This window comes from Musa acuminata, chromosome BXJ2-3, assembly GCF_036884655.1.
Source record: "Musa acuminata AAA Group cultivar baxijiao chromosome BXJ2-3, Cavendish_Baxijiao_AAA, whole genome shotgun sequence".
In the NCBI taxonomy this organism is placed as follows: domain Eukaryota; kingdom Viridiplantae; phylum Streptophyta; class Magnoliopsida; order Zingiberales; family Musaceae; genus Musa; species Musa acuminata.
Window position 1 is genome coordinate 43,098,673 of NC_088340.1, and position 19,700 is coordinate 43,118,372.

General features: G+C 38.4%; 1 protein-coding gene across 1 annotated transcript; it reads left to right on the plus strand.

The window, feature by feature from the left end:
* The first annotated feature begins 1,131 nt into the window (after nucleotides 1–1,131).
* Nucleotides 1,132–12,821, plus strand: LOC103979882 (carotenoid 9,10(9',10')-cleavage dioxygenase). The gene is made up of 15 exons (XM_065101371.1): nucleotides 1,132–1,246; nucleotides 2,865–3,265; nucleotides 3,738–3,808; nucleotides 4,517–4,531; nucleotides 6,050–6,161; nucleotides 8,225–8,324; nucleotides 8,444–8,506; nucleotides 8,860–8,970; nucleotides 9,052–9,236; nucleotides 9,408–9,543; nucleotides 10,338–10,455; nucleotides 10,525–10,626; nucleotides 11,453–11,704; nucleotides 11,828–11,939; nucleotides 12,548–12,821. The coding sequence occupies exons 2-15, from the start codon at nucleotides 3,029–3,031 to the stop codon at nucleotides 12,575–12,577; spliced, it is 1,644 nt and encodes a 547-aa protein (XP_064957443.1). The 5' UTR covers nucleotides 1,132–1,246; nucleotides 2,865–3,028; the 3' UTR covers nucleotides 12,578–12,821.
* Nucleotides 12,822–19,700: the final 6,879 nt, after the last annotated feature.

The window sequence follows — 19,700 nt, forward strand, 5'->3', positions numbered from 1 at the left end:
TCATTTTGTAAAATTCCCACTCTAAATCTTGATCTGCATCTTGGTGAAATATAAATGCATTTTATCTTCAGATTTGAACTCCTCCTATTTGTAGTACATGTGAATTGGAACAATTCCTATTTGTAGTAGATGTACTCATCAATGTAATAACCCATGGATGGTTTTGGTCTTCTCTTAAAATCATTTTAGGTAATAAATTAAGTATTTTCTTAAAATCAAGAAAACATGTTCTTAAATATGAAGATCAAATAATATTTATTAATGTTAACGAAATAAAAATATTTTTATAAATTATTTAATTAATATTTCATATATAACTTTTTAATGATATGTTCTATGAATTAGATTAGAATTTCTGTATGTAGCATATCTTCCCTAACCTCACCTATAACATCCCCAGAATGGTAGGTAGGGTTTAAAGGTAACAGTTGTACTGAATCTATCAGCTTTACAGGTGCAACTTAGTCTCATCAGATAGTATTTGGATCTTTCTCTAAGTGCTGTTGTTGTAGGCCAGATCTGTATGAATGTTGGCTGATGAGTTCATGTAACAATCCACAACAGGACATTGTACATGACAAAATCTAGACTCTATTAACCATATAGATGACATGTAAAACTGCTATGGGTTCTTTAAACAGGCCTTCAATATTGTCAGAAGCTGGTCACTTTCTATGTTGCCATCACATATGTTGATCATATGGGTGTGGGCAGGAGATTCATCCTTTATTGATGGCAAGCATCCATCTCTTTTCAATCCTTCTGATGAGTTGGTGGTGGTGTGGAGATGGTGATGGGACATCATCTAAAGCTTTGGTGCATGCACCTAACTGCAATAGAATTGGATCTGTGGCAGCAGGAAGATCGTGGCTGGTCACCGGATTGTCTTGGTCTGGGGAAAGAAACCCTGTGTGTGCATTAAAGGCCATTCAAGGAAGATTTTGGGTATTGTTCATCTGATTTCCTCTTAACAACTGTTTCTGTGACCCTTCTTTCATTCCTCTCAGTTGTTCTTGCTGTCGATGTAACAACTCCATGGTGGGTCTCTAATGTCATGTGTTGGGCCCTAATTGGGCGGTCCATTGACAAGCTGACACAATCATGCCCAACTCGGTGCTCACCGTTGGTCCTGTCCGTCCCACAAGCTCCTCTCGTTCTTGCGTCGACGGACCCGCGGCGCATGCTTCCGTGCTTCCAGGTAGAAGAAATTAAGGCGGTCATGCATGGAACGATGCGTCAGCTAGAGGTGTGGTTTTCTATCGCCTAAATTTAATTATTCGATGCCATGTCGTCCTTCTGTTTGATGGAATGCCACACCGAGTTTGTAGTTTGCACTCAAGCATGTATCGAAGCAATTCGTCGAGTTCGATGCATGTGTTTCACTTTTTTTTGTAGAATCTTACTCTTCCATGTCGTTGATTATTTGTTGCAACTTTGCCTGCGATTCTTTTAGATTAGGTGCCCTGAGGGATATTTTAGATTAACAGCACTCAGTCGATCAATTGGCATCCATCAGCTCTGATGTTGACACGAATATTCTTTGTCATGCTCGCTCAATGTTCTGCAATAACCAACAACTGCATTCTTCTTCATTGTTATCATTTTCTTTTGTAAGTGGCTGTTGTTTTTGTCTTTCATTATGATATACTGTACATTCATTGAGACTCACAAAGCAGACTTGTCGTTTCCCCCTATCATATCTAAGGCAGAAACTTGGCTTTTGTGTCATCGAATGACATCTCCCCCTTCACTCCCAGTCTCCAAATGCCTTTTGTTTTCCCCTATCTCATGGATAATATCGTGTGGAGTGAGCACTTGAGGCCACAGGATTCCCACTGTCCTGCACGGCACGCAGCTGACAATAGTTGGAAACTAATATTAGCTTCTTGTTGTTATTCTCTCATTTTTGAACTTATCTAATAATTGACATATCATCTAAAAGTTCTTTAAATATGGTATGTTATCTATTAATATGGAGTCATAAATTCTGATTACTTCATATCGAATAATCTGACTTGATAATTAGATTGAAATAATGTTTTTTAATGTGTCTTTAAACACTTCTGTAGCATGTATTCCTGTGATTTATTTTTCCTCTCTTTGTGTGACTGGAATTATGCCATCTAATTTATCAGATCCAAGTCGCCAATGATCTTGATATGCTATTCTTTATCCGATGTATTGTTTTTTTGACATGCTTTTCATATTTACCCTCTAAATTTAAGTGTGGTGTATTTACTTGGCCCTGTAATTTATGTTCAGTAGACGATATCAATACCTTTCTTAAGAAAATTAATGATATTTTTGTTATTTCATATTTTTGTGCAAAATTTTAGCTCGAAATAACTATTGACAACAATTATTCATAGCTATTTATGATTAACTTGAGTTTTCAAATGCATCTCAGGTAAATATGTTATTTCCTAACCTTGTAAGGATAGCTCCTAGCTGTTGTTGTACTGTCTTTTCTCTCTGTATCACATGCTTGGAACAGTTTACTATGTTCAATATGATATATTTTAGAATAATATAATGCTTTTACCAGTTCTATTTCTGTTATATATTCAACCAAGATTCTCAGATGTGAAAAAGTAGTAATACCTATACCTGCACAATGTTACTTGCAATCCGACAAGATAAAGAATCTAAACTGAGAATCCATATCTAATATGTTTGAGTCAAGATTTCAGATTGAGCATCGAATCTATTTAAATGAATTCTAATCCTTGTTTAAAGTCGCAGGTCGGATTTTAGATGGAGTATCTCTGGAAAATCTCGGCACACATATTTGTCCTTCCAGACAAAAAAAAGGAAGCAGAAAAAATCATATATTTTTGTGATGATTCATGTTTTGTCGTCATCAGGAAACCACTGAGGAAATCTAATGGCGATTGGGAAGGCCAGCGATGCCTTTCTTTCTCCCTCTGGGGTCGCTATTATTGTCCGGGTGATTATATAGCCCATTGCCGCTGCTTCCAGTAGCTGCACTACGCCGACACAAACGAGGGAGGCCGGCGAAGAGAACGCCATGGGTGTCAAGGAGCAGCTGCTTCAGGAGGAGGAGGAGGAGAAGAGGGGCGTCGTGGCGGTGAATCCGAAGCCGAAGAAAGGGCTGGTGTCCGCGACGGTGGACCTGATCGAGCGGGTAATCGTGTACCTTATGCACGATCGCAAGACGCCTCTCCACTACCTCGCCGGAAACTTTGGCCCCGTCCGCGACGAGACCCCGCCCTGCACCGACCTCCCCGTTCGCGGTACACTCCCCGTAAGTCGATTCCCAAACCTCATTCGTCTTCTCTCAGTTTGTTGTTGTTTTCTTTTTTATTCTTGTCTCGATTTTCTTGGGCATTTAAATCTGCTCTATTTCTGTAAAATTCTGGTTTGGTTTTGGATTTAGAATCGGTTTGGCACGAAAAATGGAATCTTTTCTTGACCTTGGATGATGTTGAAAGGGAATTTTCTGTTCTTTCAGCGTAAGATTTGGTGGAGAGGATAAACATTTCTTGGTTTTGTTATGGAAAAATAATTTAATTTATTTCCAGGACGTTAAATTGGACTTATTTCTTGACAAACAAACCTTTCTGGTGGAAGAATTCTCTGTTTCTTCGCACTACAGAGGGATTTCTTGATTATATCTAGGAACCCTCTTGGTGATGTGATTAAACTATTGATTAACATGAGTTCTTGGAGGGTAGATTTTTGTGAAGATTCTGAACTGTGAATGTCCTAGTTAACAGGAATGCTTGAACGGGGAGTTTGTCAGAGTTGGACCTAATCCCAAGTTTGTTCCTGTGGCTGGATACCACTGGTATTTCTCTTGCTCATCCTAACGATTCCTTTTCTCTGAAATTATTAAAGAAGTACAGAACGTTCTTGTAGATTTTCTTGTTTTCTATTGTTTGCTTAATGGACATGAACATATCTTTTTCTTTTTTACTTTTTCCTATTATTTTTGGTCTTTTTTTTGCTGAGATTTGTTGAATGGGCTACCAATATTTGGTACGGATACATGCTTTTCAGAGTTGCGCTCCTGTGGGCATGTGATCAGCATGTAAATTAATCCATGTCTTGTGTTGTTTTATATATTCTTCATTAGCAATTTAGCATAATTATAATTCAATGTTTTATATAATTTCCACCTTTTCCCCTCTGAACTGTGGAATTTTGCTTGTAATAAGTTGCTCACGTATCCAAGTTTGGTAATACTTATAAATGCAGAAAAATGTCTGGCCTTTAACATATTATTTTACCATGAAATTGCTACTACTATATTAAGGACATGTCTTGTACTTCTTGTCCCGTAGCATTTTGTATGTAAATGCTATAGCTTATTAGTCTTCTATTACATGCTTAGAGACATATTTCTTTCATTAATATTGTGAAATGCATCTAACTCAGATTTTCTGGAAGTGAGAGCAAGAATTGGTTGGATGTATCTCATGATATTCCATTTTAAGTATTTTCATGATGATGGTCAATTTGTTTATTTGACATCTATCTTTTCCCATTTGTGCAGGTTTGATGGTAATGGGTATGTGCTGTATGGCCACTTTGTTCTGAGCAGCCTAATCAATTATTCAGCTATTCAAAGAGTTTTATTAGATCTAGTTGTTACTATTTCTAATAGGAAGAAATAGAGAATGCTTATTTATGATGGATCCACTGTTTTAGTTTATCTTTGCTAGTTCCACTTCTGACATGTGTTAGTAATTTGTGTGCTAAGTATATTTGTCAGAGTTAGTTAATAGTTTTTACATGTTGTAGCAGGATAGCCATTCTCTAGAAGAGATTTTGCTGGCTGTGAGACATCATAACTCAGTACTTGCTTATGGGTGATATTGGATTTTGTTATAAGAAATCGATTATGATGTGATTCTCTCAGATAACAAAAATGAGCTTGCTCATGGATCACCAATATTCCACTTTATGCCCTCTAAAAGTTTCTTTGATGAGTTTATATTAGCACCACAATCAATAGCATCTCAAGGTACCCACAGGTGCTTGTCACATTTTTGTACCTGGAATATTTCTCTTGTTTTTCATGAGATAATGCTATGAACACCCACATCACAGCCCATCATCATAAACTTAATGTCACAGATTGGTAGTTGACTAGTCGAGCAATTATAACAAGATCCAAATGGCTTGCAATTTTTCAAGGATTGAGTGTCATATTCGTGCTTTAATGCATTCTCATTTTCTTTCATTGATAACCTATGATAGTCATTATTTAAAGCCATAAAGCTTGTGGGTGACTCCGAAGGCCTTTTAATACTCTCTCCCTTGTGGTTCATGTGGATGTTCATGTATATTTTGCTCTAGGATGAGACTAATGATGTGGTACTTAACATACTTTCCCATAAGCATATATTCATGTACATGGATTGCTCGTCCATGAAGTTGGTTTTGTATTTCTTCTTGGCACCTGCACATGCAAAATGAAACTTACAATTGAAGGTGGTGTAGAATGAAAAGCAAAATGACAGGTGATATTTTTCGGCCAATATGAACAATTTCAAGGAATCAAATACTGGTTGGGCTGGTACATATGACTGCTAGTTACCAGTCTGACCAACGCTACTAGATTATATAGGTTGGTGGTGGTCGTATTTATTTTTTCTAATGGTACCAGATGCTACAGGTTGTGTACTGGTTTGACTGGTTACAGAAATTGGTATCAGATCAAATTTAAATTCTTGAACAATATATTACTATGTGAGGTTATATGATTACAAAATGCTCACCATTGTATAATCCAATAACTTCCTACATGCTTATGTATAGAGTATGTGCGATAAATCAATGCTTATAAATATAAAGATAAAAGGTATAAGACTCATGCAGGATTAAGTTTTCATCAAAGGATAGGGGCCCATTAGAGAGAAACATATTAGGTAGTCTTCATAGGTCCTTCATCTGATCTTTATTAGCTCCTTAATGTTGTATTTTCAGTGTAGATAACCAACTATGCATTGGTTCTGGTGACAGAGGTCATCTGGATGATACAGTTCTGTATAATGCATGATGATGCTCATTTGGAATTTTGCAGAATGATTCATGGCATGCGCATCAAAGATGGAAAAGCAACTTATGTTTCACGTTATGTTAAGACATCACGACTTAAGCAAGAAGAATATTTTGGAGGAGCAAAATTTATGAAGGTAAACTTATCTTGTGTTAGACATGGTCCATATCACAAACACATTTGGTTGTCAGCAATACTTAAGTGATAAATGATACATAATCACAGATTATGTGTGTAGCTTAAGTTTTTCTTTAAGAGATCCAGGTTCTTATTACTTGCATATGTACTTTTCAAACTCTTCCAATTTATGTTTGGAGCCTTGCTGCATGATTTGAGAGTAAGTGCACATACTGTTATGGGGCCTGGATCTGTTAGGGTGTGTGCCCTATTGGTGTTAGGCTTGTTTTGCTTGTTGTTGATGTATCTGTAGCCTTCCACTGTCTCAGAGGGGAATGCAATTACAATAGTCACTATCATCTACAGCTTTACATCGTAATATTTCAGCAGTAGGCTTGAGAATTCTTTTGTCGTGTATATTGAGAATGACATCCTTTATTCATGGAATGATTGAGCTCCAATTTCATTAACATAATATTTGCTAAATGAACACTCAAGTGAATGACCATTTAATACTGTTGTCTAAATGGATTCTGTACAGCATCTCAACTCCAATCTTAAATCTTATGGTACTACAAGGCGATGTGAAGTTTTGATGAACCAAGCGTCAAGCACATGTGGCTTTATTGTCTTCGGGTATTTGTACATGTCATGTTCATTTGACATGGTTATAGGATTTCTAATCACATGCATATTTAACTGACACATTCTATAATGGGCCATGGTACAACATATAATCTCACTGCAAGATCAGGTACGATAATTAAACGAAGTTCAACTCTAAAGTGTGCTCATAGAAGTATTGTGTTTACGACTAAATTAAGTCAGGGCTAGAGATTGTTCAACTAGTCAACATTGTAGATCAAATAAATGTATGCATTATAACTAGTCAAAATTCCTAGTCACCAGGCAACCTTTTTGTTTTCATACTTGAGTAAACCTCCCTTGTTTTCAGTTAAAATAACCACAGGTGTTAATGCAAACTAATAAGATTCTATGAAATTCCATTTTTGCAGAAAAGCATTCTTCTTATGTTTTTAGTTCGGTTAACAAAGGAAATTTCCTCCATTGAGATGATCTTTTTTACAACTACTCTTGGCATTGCTCACATATTTAGAAACCAATACACCATTTTCAAGGTAAAACTTCCTCGAAGTTAAATGGGTATCCTATTAAGTTTGACTCGTTGTACAAGAACTTTTCATAAGGCTGTGCTGTAGGATAAAATTGGGTTTTAACCATGCAAAATATGAAATAAAATTATTCTTATAATAGTTACCTTAGGTAAAAGAAAATATACTGAAATTTACCTACATATTTTACTGCTGAGAGAACTTGTAATTTATAAGCTACAGAAGATTCCTTATATGAATTTATCTATGGTAAGTTGTCTCAAGCAGAAGTTTTGCACTGCAACAAGAAAGAGCATCAATGAACATAAATCTTATGGTATTGAGAATTTTCATGAATTGTTTGTCCGCTAATTAGTACAATTAGTGATGCTTACTTGGGGATAATTGTAGTTGTAAAATTGGTTTACCTGGTGGATGAATACATAAGTTATGAATTGCTAAACTCATGAGGTATCTTCAGTATTTTGCCCCTCCTAAAGGAATGCCTCAGATGTGGCTGTGGCTAGGTTTCATTGGTGAAGTTAGAAATCAGGAACAATCTCTCCACCATAGGAAAAAAGGACAATCTTTTAGTTGAGTCCAGCAAAAATTGAAGGGATAATCAGTTTTCAATTGTCTACCTTGTTGATTAGAACTGAAGCAACAATTTATTTGTTTGGGAAATCTAGCCATCAATTTGTTGACTGCTCTTTGTGTTCCAGTCCCTGCTTGTTGTCTGCTTCTTTATTTTTAGACTTAAAAGACATTTATAGTTCTTCACAACCTTACTCTTCAAATGGTCTAAACAAGAAATAATCGTCTTAATACCCAATGCTTCTCCTATGTTAAATAAATTTGGACATGAGCCTCTATGAGTTGATAATGAAGATCTGGGAAGAAAGATTTGGTGGTAATGTTATTTGTGGAGTGTCTATGAATTGCTTTAATGCTGGTTGTGCATCCCCTGTAGATTGGAGACCTTAAAGGATTGTTTGGATTATTCATGGTCCAAATGCAACTTCTCCGAGCAAAGTTGAAAATACTGGATGTTTCGTACGGAACTGGGACAGGTACTGTTTTTCCTATGAATCTTAGAAACATACAGCTCTAATCTTCAGATGCTATGTGGATGAGGCCAAGCTTGAGCATATAATTAGTCTTGACTTTATTTGATGTCACCTGCTTCCAGCTAATACAGCTCTTGTGTACCATCATGGGAAACTTTTGGCCTTGTCAGAAGCTGATAAGCCATGTAAGTATCCTAATAACTTACTGTGTTGTTTAGATTTGCAGATTGATAATTTTATGATTATCTGCTTTTTTCAGAGTATTAGGATGCTTCATTTTATATTGGTGCAAGTGCATTTACCTACTCTTGTTCATATCTGTCTATTTGTTGGCTCAAGGTTTTTAATGACAATCATTGGTACATACCAACGACCAATATTTTACTAGTTTGACCAAGGTTAGAACTGGACCATATAGGTCAGGTGTGATCTTCTTTTTAATGTTTTTCAGTAACATAAATCCTTGAGTCAGAATCTGATCCTTACAATCTCATATCACCTAACTGAATGATATCTGAGTTATTTTATTCCATTCTAGATGTTGTTAGGGTTCTGGAGGATGGAGATCTGCAAACACTTGGGATGTTAGATTATGACAAGAGGTTGGCGCATTCATTTACTGCTCATCCGAAGGTTGACCCTGTCACTGGTACGAAACCAAAAATTTTGTCTGTTGCTTACATTATACTAGTAAAAGTGCTTCTTGATGTACTTTTGCTCTTTAATGCAGATGAAATGTTTACCTTTGGATATTCACATGTACCTCCCTATGTTACCTATCGAGTCATTACCAAGGACGGTGTAATGCTTGATCCGGTACCAATAACAATACCAGATCCTGTCATGATGCATGACTTTGCCATCACTGAAAACTATGCCATCTTCATGGATTTGCCTCTGTATTTCCAGCCAAAGGTACAGTATTGTTATATATTTAATTTTTCACATTTTTTAAATTAGTCATAAGATGATGCTATTCTAGCAGATGGGTTCCATGGTGATACACATTGAATTTGCTAGTGTTGAAATGGAGAGCTGTTAATGGTAGCATGCTACTAATACCTCGTATATTTTAACTGGTTACAGGAGATGGTGAAGGGAAAACTAATATTTAATTTTGATGCTACAAAGAAATCTCGTTTTGGTGTACTTCCAAGATATGCAAAGGATGAACTGCATATTAGATGGTTTGAACTTCCTAATTGTTATATATTCCATAACGGTGAGTCTCTTGTCCATTAAGGATGATCATGTCAATTTCTCTGTTAATCATCTTTGGGGTTCTTGTAGAGTAACTCGTAGTTTCTGATTATTTTATCCTGAATCTTAAGTCCCTCCTAAATCTGTTTCTAAAGAGATTTACTATATCTTCTTTGTTTTTAGACTTTAAGGGCTTAAACTTTTTTTATTCCACACCCTTGTTGAATAACCAGCTCATTTTGCTATGTCCAAGATCTCACTATTTTCAAAAAGTTTCAAGGATTAACATATGAACAACCGAACCATGCCTGAGCTTGGTTGGTTGTGTTTGGCATTTTAATTTTCTATATTTCGACATGCCCTACATGATGAGATCCTTTGTGGTACGGTGGAGTTCAGTAAATTCGAGTGATTTTGACCGACTCAAAGTAGCAAATAGCAAATTTGTAATAATGAATAGTACAATCACTTTTGGCATCTTAAAGGCAGGACATATTCTGGATGCTGATGTATAAGTGTGTCAAACTAGGTAAAGGTTTATACTTAATTTTTCCTTCTTTTGTCGAGGGATCTAAGCTTCCTGATATAATAGTAATCATGGAAAATTCCTCTTATTCATTTTTCTTCTTTCTCGCCCTTTTCTCCCTCGTTATTCTACTGTGGATGGTCAACTTATGAGTGAGGAGATTGTGGAGTAAATTAGTGACGAGTGACTTGATGGATTTGTTGTCTTCTAAGATTTATACAAATATTTGGTGGTTGTGATACTAAAATTATCATTAATTTTTGGTGGTTGTAATGGGTTTCTTTAATCAGCAAATGCCTGGGAGGAAGGTGATGAGGTTGTTCTAATCACTTGCCGTCTTCAGAATCCAGATTTGGACCAGGTCAATGGAGCTGTGAAAGATCATCTTGAGAATTTCACAAATGAATTGTATGTCTCTGAATGTTTTATATTAAATTTTATTATCTTTCTGCTCTTTAAATGCTGTTTTAATATCAGGTATGAGATGAGGTTCAATATGAAGTCTGGTGCTGCTTCACAGAAACAACTGTCAGTCTCTGCGGTCGATTTCCCTCGGATCAATGAGAGTTACACGGGCAGGTATAACTTGTTTTCTTTTACTTAGTCCATATTAAAATGTTGACTTTGAATTGGTGGGTTTAAGGTTTAGTGATGTTTTAAAAAAAAAATGGTGTTTTGGCCTGTTTTGCTCTATCTTTCACCAGGAAAGTGGAAGACTAATTGCCAGTACCTTTGTAGGTTCAATTTTTCATATATAAAAGAGGGGCAGTTTATTTGCCAGACATCACAGAGTAAAATTTTAAACAATAAAATTACATCTCGCACTCTATTTTGTGGTATTGCAAGTCCACCAAATCTTCTCAAGATTACATTTTGAAGTCAGCCTCAAACTCCATTAAGTACCTTAATTTTGGCTTGAAATGTAATATTTAATTACATTGCAATGTGTAATTTTTGACACATGATATCTGAAGAATTTCGCCTAGCAATTCTTGTGGTGGTGTTGACCTTCCAATGTATTGATTCATGGTTTGTGCTGAGATGCGGATGGAAATAATTGGGTGAAATTGTCCTTATATTGAAGTTTAGTTTCTCTTTGCTTTTCTTGATGCTGGAAAAATGTCACATTATTCTCTTATCAGAAATTGGTAGAGGCGCAAGGAGAAAAGGTTATAAAATGGCTAAATAAATATATCCTTGGATAAATGTTTTGGGAAGATTCTGCAAGTCATGAATAAATTGGTTTATTTTGCATATAGTCTAGGTTAACAACCTCAGAGGACTAGTGCTCTTATGTCTAAATACAGTTTTTTTCTATTGGTTCTTCCATAGTTGTCTAAATAAAGGAATTTAATATCATCTAAATCATGTTTTTAACTTTGTGATACATTCATTTGGGTTTCAGGAAGCAACGGTATGTCTATTGCACCATACTTGACAGCATTGCGAAGGTAAAGGGCATTATCAAATTTGACCTACATGCTGAACCAGAACTTGGTAAGAAGAAGTTAGAAGTTGGAGGAAATGTAAAAGGCATCTTTGATCTTGGGCCCGGAAGATATGGTTCTGAGGCAATATTTGTGCCTCACAAACCTGGTTTCTCATCAGAAGAGGATGATGGCTACCTAATATTCTTTGTACATGATGAGAACACAGGGTACTCTCTCTCTCTCTCTTTCTCTCTCTCTCTTTATATCATTCAATCTTGTCACTCGGTTAATCTTACTGTAAAAATGACAAAATGGTTTTGCTGATAATATGCTCTGTTTTGCCACTGAAGGAAATCTGAAGTCAATGTAATAGATGCAAAGACGATGTCTGCTGATCCTGTTGCGGTTGTGGAGCTTCCGACCAGAGTTCCCTATGGATTCCATGCCTTCTTTGTGACTGAGGTCAGTAATGTTCTGAATAGTTGACTGCTTGTGCTTTAATGCTACTCTGAACCTTAGAATAAATCTAAATGAAGATATTATTAATCACACATGCATGATTTGCTCGTAATTGATTCAGTTAGGTTTTAGATGTGCTTCATTCTTCTGATTGCTGCTAACCTGCCACTGACCAACACCACAATTTAATTGTGATCTCTCGAACACCTTGCAGCATTTACGATATAAATCATCAGCATTCTTCGATCTACTACGAATAACATCCAATTAGTGGGACACTCCTGAATTTTCAAATCAGTTCATGCAACTTCCACCAATCGCTTCTAAGAGTTATATTTGACCTCTGAAACACTTGCATCAGTGTAGGGTTTAATCGAGAACCTACACTCTGTTCTGCACAACATATGGATTGGAATTAATAGTCACAAGCATGTGCTAGTTCTTTTAGAACATATTTTTAGATAATGTTGATCAGATCCTTGCAACTTTTATCTGATGGCTGGTATACTAAATTCTATTATAATATGCTGGTGATAAAATATTTATTTTTACCTTCAAATTCTCATATAAAATTCTCAAGTTCACCAATTTCCTTCTTTGGTGACTTGCAGGGGCAACTTCAACGACAAGTAGAGGCATAGTTAATGGATGCCAACACCCGAGAAGACCTGAGGGTTTGCATTAGAGTTCTAAGCAATCACATGGCTTTGCAAGCTGTATGTGTTCTAATCGTTACTGACCACTGTCTGTAGTCTTCAACTAATCGCACTGCGTGGTTTCATCCATCTCATTATAATCGTGTATGGTCAGTTCTACTGTCGTAGAGTGAATGCTGTGTACATGCTACAAACCTTGCATCCGTTTTCTCAATATCTGCGTTAAGTATACTGAGGCCTTCGTTTCTTTCTGAGTTATAAGATATGGGTGTTTTCCTCGGTACGGCAGAAGCCTGAGATCTGCTATGACGGAGAAAGGGAAGAAGGCCTGCTATGATGGAAGCCCGAAATCTGCTATGGCGGAGGAGGGAATAAGGCCCTCTACGATGGAAGCCCAAGATTTGTTACGACGGAGGAGGGAAGAAGACCCTACGGAAGCCAAAGATCCACTACTACTGTGGAGGAGGGAAGAAAGCCTCTTGTGGTGGAAGCCCGAGATCCGATATGATGAAAGCTCGAGATCTACTACGACGGAGAAGGGATAAAGGCTTGCCACGACGAAAGGCTAAGATTCGTTACAGTGGAGGATTGGGCCAAATGTGCCCAAGGTGTGTTAGTCAAGAAACCGACCTTAGCTAAAATACTCACTATGGTGAATGCATCATGACAAATGTGCCTGAGGCATATGAGTCGAGAAATTCAACCCGTACTAAGATAGCTGCCACGACGAAAGCCTTGGGCTAAATGTGCTTAAGGCGTACATGTCAGGAAACCCGACCCACAGCAAGATATCAACTACGATGAAGGCATCGAGCCAAATGTGCCCAAGGCATATGAGTCAAAAAATCCAACCTGTGCTAAGGTATTTATCACGGTGAAAGCATTGGGCCAAATGTGCCCGAGGCGTGTGAGTCGGGAAACTCAACCCGTGCCAAGATATCTGCTATGGTGAAGGCATCAAGCCAAATATGCTTAAGGCATGTGAGTTAGAAAATCGAAGCCACGCCAAGGTATCTATCACGGTGGAAGCATTGGGCCAAATGTGCCCGAGGCATATGAGTCGAGAAATTTGACTCGCTCTAAGGTATTTGTCGTGGTGGAAGCTTTAGGCAACATGTGCCTGAGGTGCACAAAGTCGGGAAACCCAACTCGCGCTAAGAATCCACTATGGTAGAAGCATCGGCCAAATGCACCCGAGGCATGTGAGTCAAGAAATCTAACCTATGCCAAGGTATCCGCCACGACAAAGGCATTAGGCCAAATATGCCTGAGACATGTGAGTCAAAAAAATTGACCCACGCTAAGATATTCGCTACGATGGAAACATTATACTAAATATGCAAGGGCCATGAGTCGAGAAATTCGTTTGGCGCTAGGATATCTACTATAGTGTGAATATCAAGAAAACATGTCCCGCAAGATAAGACCTTGTACGCTCCTATGTTAAAGAGACTGAAAGGCATGTCTCAAACTCTTTTATAAGAGATTCTAAGCACGTCATTCGGGGGGGGACAATTGATAGGTAATATTTTGGTGACCAAACTAGCCTAACAATTAGCTGTCACCAGGACGCCAACGTGGGAGGTAAAGGTCGAGTCACCTCCCCACTCAATAGCGATGTGGGAGAGGTAATGACTTGTCGGCCACTAGGGGTAGTGGTCCTCGGGTGGCTGATCAAATTTGCTCCCTCTCAGTCAACCTCCATGGATGACATGTCATAGAAGGTCGTTTGGGCTTGTTGTCCCACATGGGCAAACGATAAGATGAGGGCCTTGTGACAATTGCAAATGGTCCCCTCGATTGCTCAGATATAAAAATTAGACATTGACACTTGCTCAGGGGTCAGACCTCTTTTTGAGAAAACTCCTTAACACCGCATGCAACTTCACGCAACTAACTTAAATATCGAAGGGGTCAAGTTAGGAAATCCCCCCAATGTTGACCATTGTGTAAAAACCCTAAGGTGACCAGAACCCATCTCGGGTACCCGGAGACTCCTAAAAGGACACCTTAGAGCCACCTCGAACATCTCAACGTCCTGTCAATCACCTTGTAAGACTGCCACGAGTGTCATTTGGACGATCTTGCGTTTTCATGTCAAGACCAAGTCGGTCGATGGCATCCAAGCAACAACACGGGGAAAGAAATCCAGTGTGTGCATTAAAGGCCATTCAAGGAAGATTTTGGAGTGAGAACAAAGACTTTGGGTTTTATTCGTCTGAGTTCCTCTTATGAACTGTTTCTTCACTTGTTCTTCTTTCTTAGTTACACAAGCGTTATGAGAGTGGCTGGCTGTATTCTTCATGTGGTATCTGCTTTTGACGTAAGAACTCCATGGTGGACCTCTAATGGCATGTGTTGGGCCCAAATCGGGCGGTCCATTGATAAGCTGACACGATAATGCCCAACTCGTCTTTGGAGTTCGTGTCAGTGCTCCCCGTTGGTCCTGTCCGTCCCATAAGCTCCTCTCGGTCTTTCGTCGATGGATCTACGGTGCGTGCTTCCTTCCATAGCCTCTGTTCTTCCAAGTATAAGAAATTAAGGCGGTCATACATGGAAAGATGCGTCCGGTGGTGTAGCTTTTGGCTCGAGGTGTGGTTTTCTATCGTCTAAATTATCTGATGCCATGTCATTGTTCTGTTCGATGGAATGCCATACTGAGTTTGTAGTTTGCTTAGCCACTCCGATGTTTCCACTCAAGCATGTATCGAAGCAATTCGCAAGTTCGATACATGTGTTTCACGTTTTTTTTGGTAGAATCTTGCTCTTCGATGTCATTGATTAACTAAGCTTGACCTACAGGATTTGATGGTCATAACATTCCTCTATTTACTCTTTTGTTGCAACTTTGTCTATGATTCATGTAGCTGATGTGCTGTTTCGTTGATAGGGAATAAGGTGGCATCAGCTTTGACATGCTGACTCACCCAGCAACCTGCTGCTACATAGGCAGTGATGAGAGCACAAGGGCTCACACGCCTCCCCTTCCCTGCGGCGAGCAGCATGGAAGCAAGGAAGCCATCTTGCACCCTCTGCTAACCACGATTTCAGGAAAGGCCGTACGTCCGATCGCAAGGAGCATTGATCCCTTGACGACGAAACTCATCTCATGCCCGCAAGGAGTATTAATCCCTAATGGTGAAGCCCATCCTGGTCATCTAGCATATGGGGTCGCTGTCCGTTTATCCCACGAATGCTAACACAAACAAATGGCACCCCTACGGTCGTTTTTTATTGACGACGCATCGTAGAAAAATGTACCAACCAACTGTCAATATAAATGAGCCCCTATAGGACCATGGATTAAGAGAAGAGCCATCAACCTCTTGTCGTCGGCCACCCAAGTATGAAAGCTAGCCCCTAGAACCTGAGGGGAGGACCGAAAAAAACTTCTACAATCCTCATTCCACTACTAATTTTACCATCGAAGAGGTCAAGTCGGGGATTCCCCTGACGCTGAACGCTTGTGTAGAGATCCAGGCGAAACCAAAGCACGCCTCGATCTGTCTTTAGAACCCATAGGAATCTAATACTACCTCGGTCCGATGTAGAGTCCTCATAGCGCAAATAAGTAGAACCTTGGGATTGCATCAACTGGACTTCTCCCTACTCCAACCACCTCTCGTGACTTCCATGTGGGCTTTTAGGATGAGCTTGTGCCTTCGGGATGGAATCAAGCCGTGTCGACTCTCTAGTCAACGATATTAAAGCAACAATATTTTGGCGCTAGAAGGAGGGCCCAAATGTCACAAGAACATCCACTTGCAAACCCCATTAATAAGCCCTCAAACGAGGAAGCTTCATCGCCTACACATAGTACCTTTGGACAAGAAGGACAACTATCCTCCTCATAAGTAGATGTCTCCACCTCAGCGCCAACTCTGATACTCTATTAGCATCTATTCAATGACCTAGGACTCTCCCCTCTGAGATTGAATGAGGGGCATCTGCTCGTCCCTATTGAGGCCATCCTAAGCCTCACACATTATGTATAGACGTTAGTTGGAATGATGCAAGCTATTACTTCTCTCCTACCCCAACTGTTCCAACAGTCGACCCCACCTCCAACATTGCGATTGGCAATCTAGCCCTCACTTACTCCTGCACCTCTTGAGGCCTCCCCACAAATCCACAATCGATCCCTTAAATTGTCCTTGGTAGACTAAATTGTTGCTAGTCATATATGCTCTGTAAGCCAATTACGTAAGTGATAACACGTGTGACATAATATGCACTCCTTTTATTTATTATATTATTTAATATTTTATCACTTTATATTACGTATTGCATATATATATATATTATGATGTTTGTGGATCTGTGCAATGAGAATCAAATCGTGATGAGATCACGATAATGAGATCGATTCACCTTTAAACACAAACCCTAAATAATCCCGGTCATAAGTTACTCGAGAGGGACAACGAGATAATTGGATAGACTGATGCATTGTATATTAGTCCATATGATGGAGGCGACTGGTCTCATAGCTACTCGTGTGGGGACATTAGGGATACAGTGCAGGTGCTCATTGGAAAATGAGTTTACTAATTAATCCGCTCACGGAATGCTGGATGGTTGATAATATCTTATTGTCAGATAGCGATTCTATCATCTCAGTAGTGTATTTGGTTCTTAGACTTCAGACACTAAGGATGTTTTGTATGAGTACTTCACTCTTTGATATTGGATTTATAGGTATAGAAGTTCTAGATCCAACATAGTCGATCATCAGAAGTGACAACCAACCTTATGAGGACTATTGAGTGTTGATAGAGGATCATCCGTTCTTGATGTTCTTGCTTAGGCAAATCCCTGGCCAAGGTTATTAGGATTAAGAGAGAAATAGTTTTCCGGGAGAATCCGATTAGAGTGAGACTCGAGTAGAAACCGTATGAGCCTAACAGCACCATGCCCGGTATACGATCTCTATGATATTATATGGATGAGGAATTATAGATATACGATAACTAAGGACAAACAACTCAAATGGATTGTATTCTGTTGTATCTTCTAGGGACTACGACGTAGTGGCCTAGTATGTCCGTAGTCGATGAGTCGAGTGAATTATTTTGGGGATAATAATTCATTGAGCCAGAAGGAGTTTTGATAGGTATAACTCACGGCCAACTTAAAGTTGGGCTTAGAGGGTCATACACATATGGTAGGTGTTGCGACGAGTAGAGGTATAGATATGAGATATCCATTGAAGCCCCTGTCTTATTGGATATCCAATAAGCTTATGAATTATTGGATCCTATAGATGAGATCAGCCAATGAGAGATTATTAGGTAGAGGCCCACTAATTTAAGAGGCTTAGGTAGTTGGATGTAGATCCAATATCCAATATAGTATGATCCATTAGGATTAAGTTGACAAGGGAACATCTATAAATATGAGAGAACCAAAGAGTTATATGTCAGATTTTTTTTTACTATCACCTCATAATCTCCTCTCTCTCTCTCTCCTCCTCAACTTACGACCTCTATTTGAGAGGGAGAGATGCACATTGTGAGAGACAAATAAGGCACAGGCAAGTCGAGAAACCTAACCCACACCATCACCGACTATGACAAAATATCAGACATAATGTACATAAGACAGGTAAGCCAAGAAATCTGACTCATGACTTATTATTATAAACACACCAAACGGGATACACCCATAACATAAAACCGAAGGAATCCAACCCGATTGACCCCAATGAAATAAAATGGCCGAATGACATGCCTCAAACTCCATTGTCAAAGCCTCGAGATATGCCTTCCGAGTGGATAAATGACTCACCCGAGCCTTTGTGACGGAATCAAACCTTATTGACTCTCGTTCAATTACATCGAGACAACAACATACGTGACACGTATGCCGTTTCTCTGCTTCGCGTATCCTCGTGATGGCAAGTTTAGTAATATGAAGTTGCATACTGGTGCTCAGGTGGAGGGAGCATGAGTTCACGATCGGTGCATTCAGCCACTCCGAGGAATATGTTAGATTAACAGCACTCAGTCAATCAATTGGCATCTGATGCAAATATCTTTTGTCATGCTTGCTACTACATTCTTCTTCTTCTTCTTCTTCACTGTTATCATTTTCTTTTGCAAGTGGCTGTTGTCTTCCATTCTGATATACTGTACACTCATGGAGAGTTACAAAGCAGACTTGTTGTTTCCCCTATCATATATAAGGCAGAAACTTGGCTTTGGTGACGTGAATGAGCACTCGAGGCCATAGGATTCCCACCGTCCTGCACTGCACTCAGCTGCCAATAATTGGAAACTACTATTAGCTTGTTGTTATTCTCTCATTTTTTAACTTGTCTAATAATTCTTTAACTATGATATATATTATCTATTAATAGTTGGAGTTTCAAATCTAAAGCTTGAGTTGATAATTAAATTGAAATAATGTTTTTTAAAGTGTCTTTAAACACTACAGTAGTATGTATTCCCGTGACTTATTTTTCCTCTCTTTGTGTGACTGACTGGATTTATGCCATCTAATTTACCAGATCCAAGTCGCCAATGATCTTCCTCCAATTTGTTCTTTATCCAATGTATAATTGTTTTTTTTTTTTGACATGCTTTTCATATTTACTTGGCCCTGTAATTTATCTTTTTAGTAGACGGCATCGATACTATTTTTGTAAGAAAATTGATGATATTTTAATTATTTCAATTTTTTTGTGCAAATTTTTTAGCTCAAAATATATGATTAACTTGAGTTTTCAAATGCATGTCAGGTAAATATGTTATTTCCTAACCTTTTAATGATAGCTCCTATCTGTTGTTGTATTGATTTTTCTCTCTGTATCCATATATATATATATATATATATATATATGCTTGGAACAGTGCAGTATGTACAATATCATATATTTTAGAATAATATAATGTTTTTGCCACGTCTATTTCTGTGGCGTATTCAACCAAAGATTCTCAGATGGAGTATCTCTGGAATATCATATATTTTAGAATAATATAATGTTTTTGCCACGTTTATTTCTGTGGCGTATTCAACCAAAGATTCTCAGATGGAGTATCTTTGGAAGATCTCCGTACACATATTTTTTGTGGTGCGTCATGAAGAAGCCACCACGAAGGAAATCCGA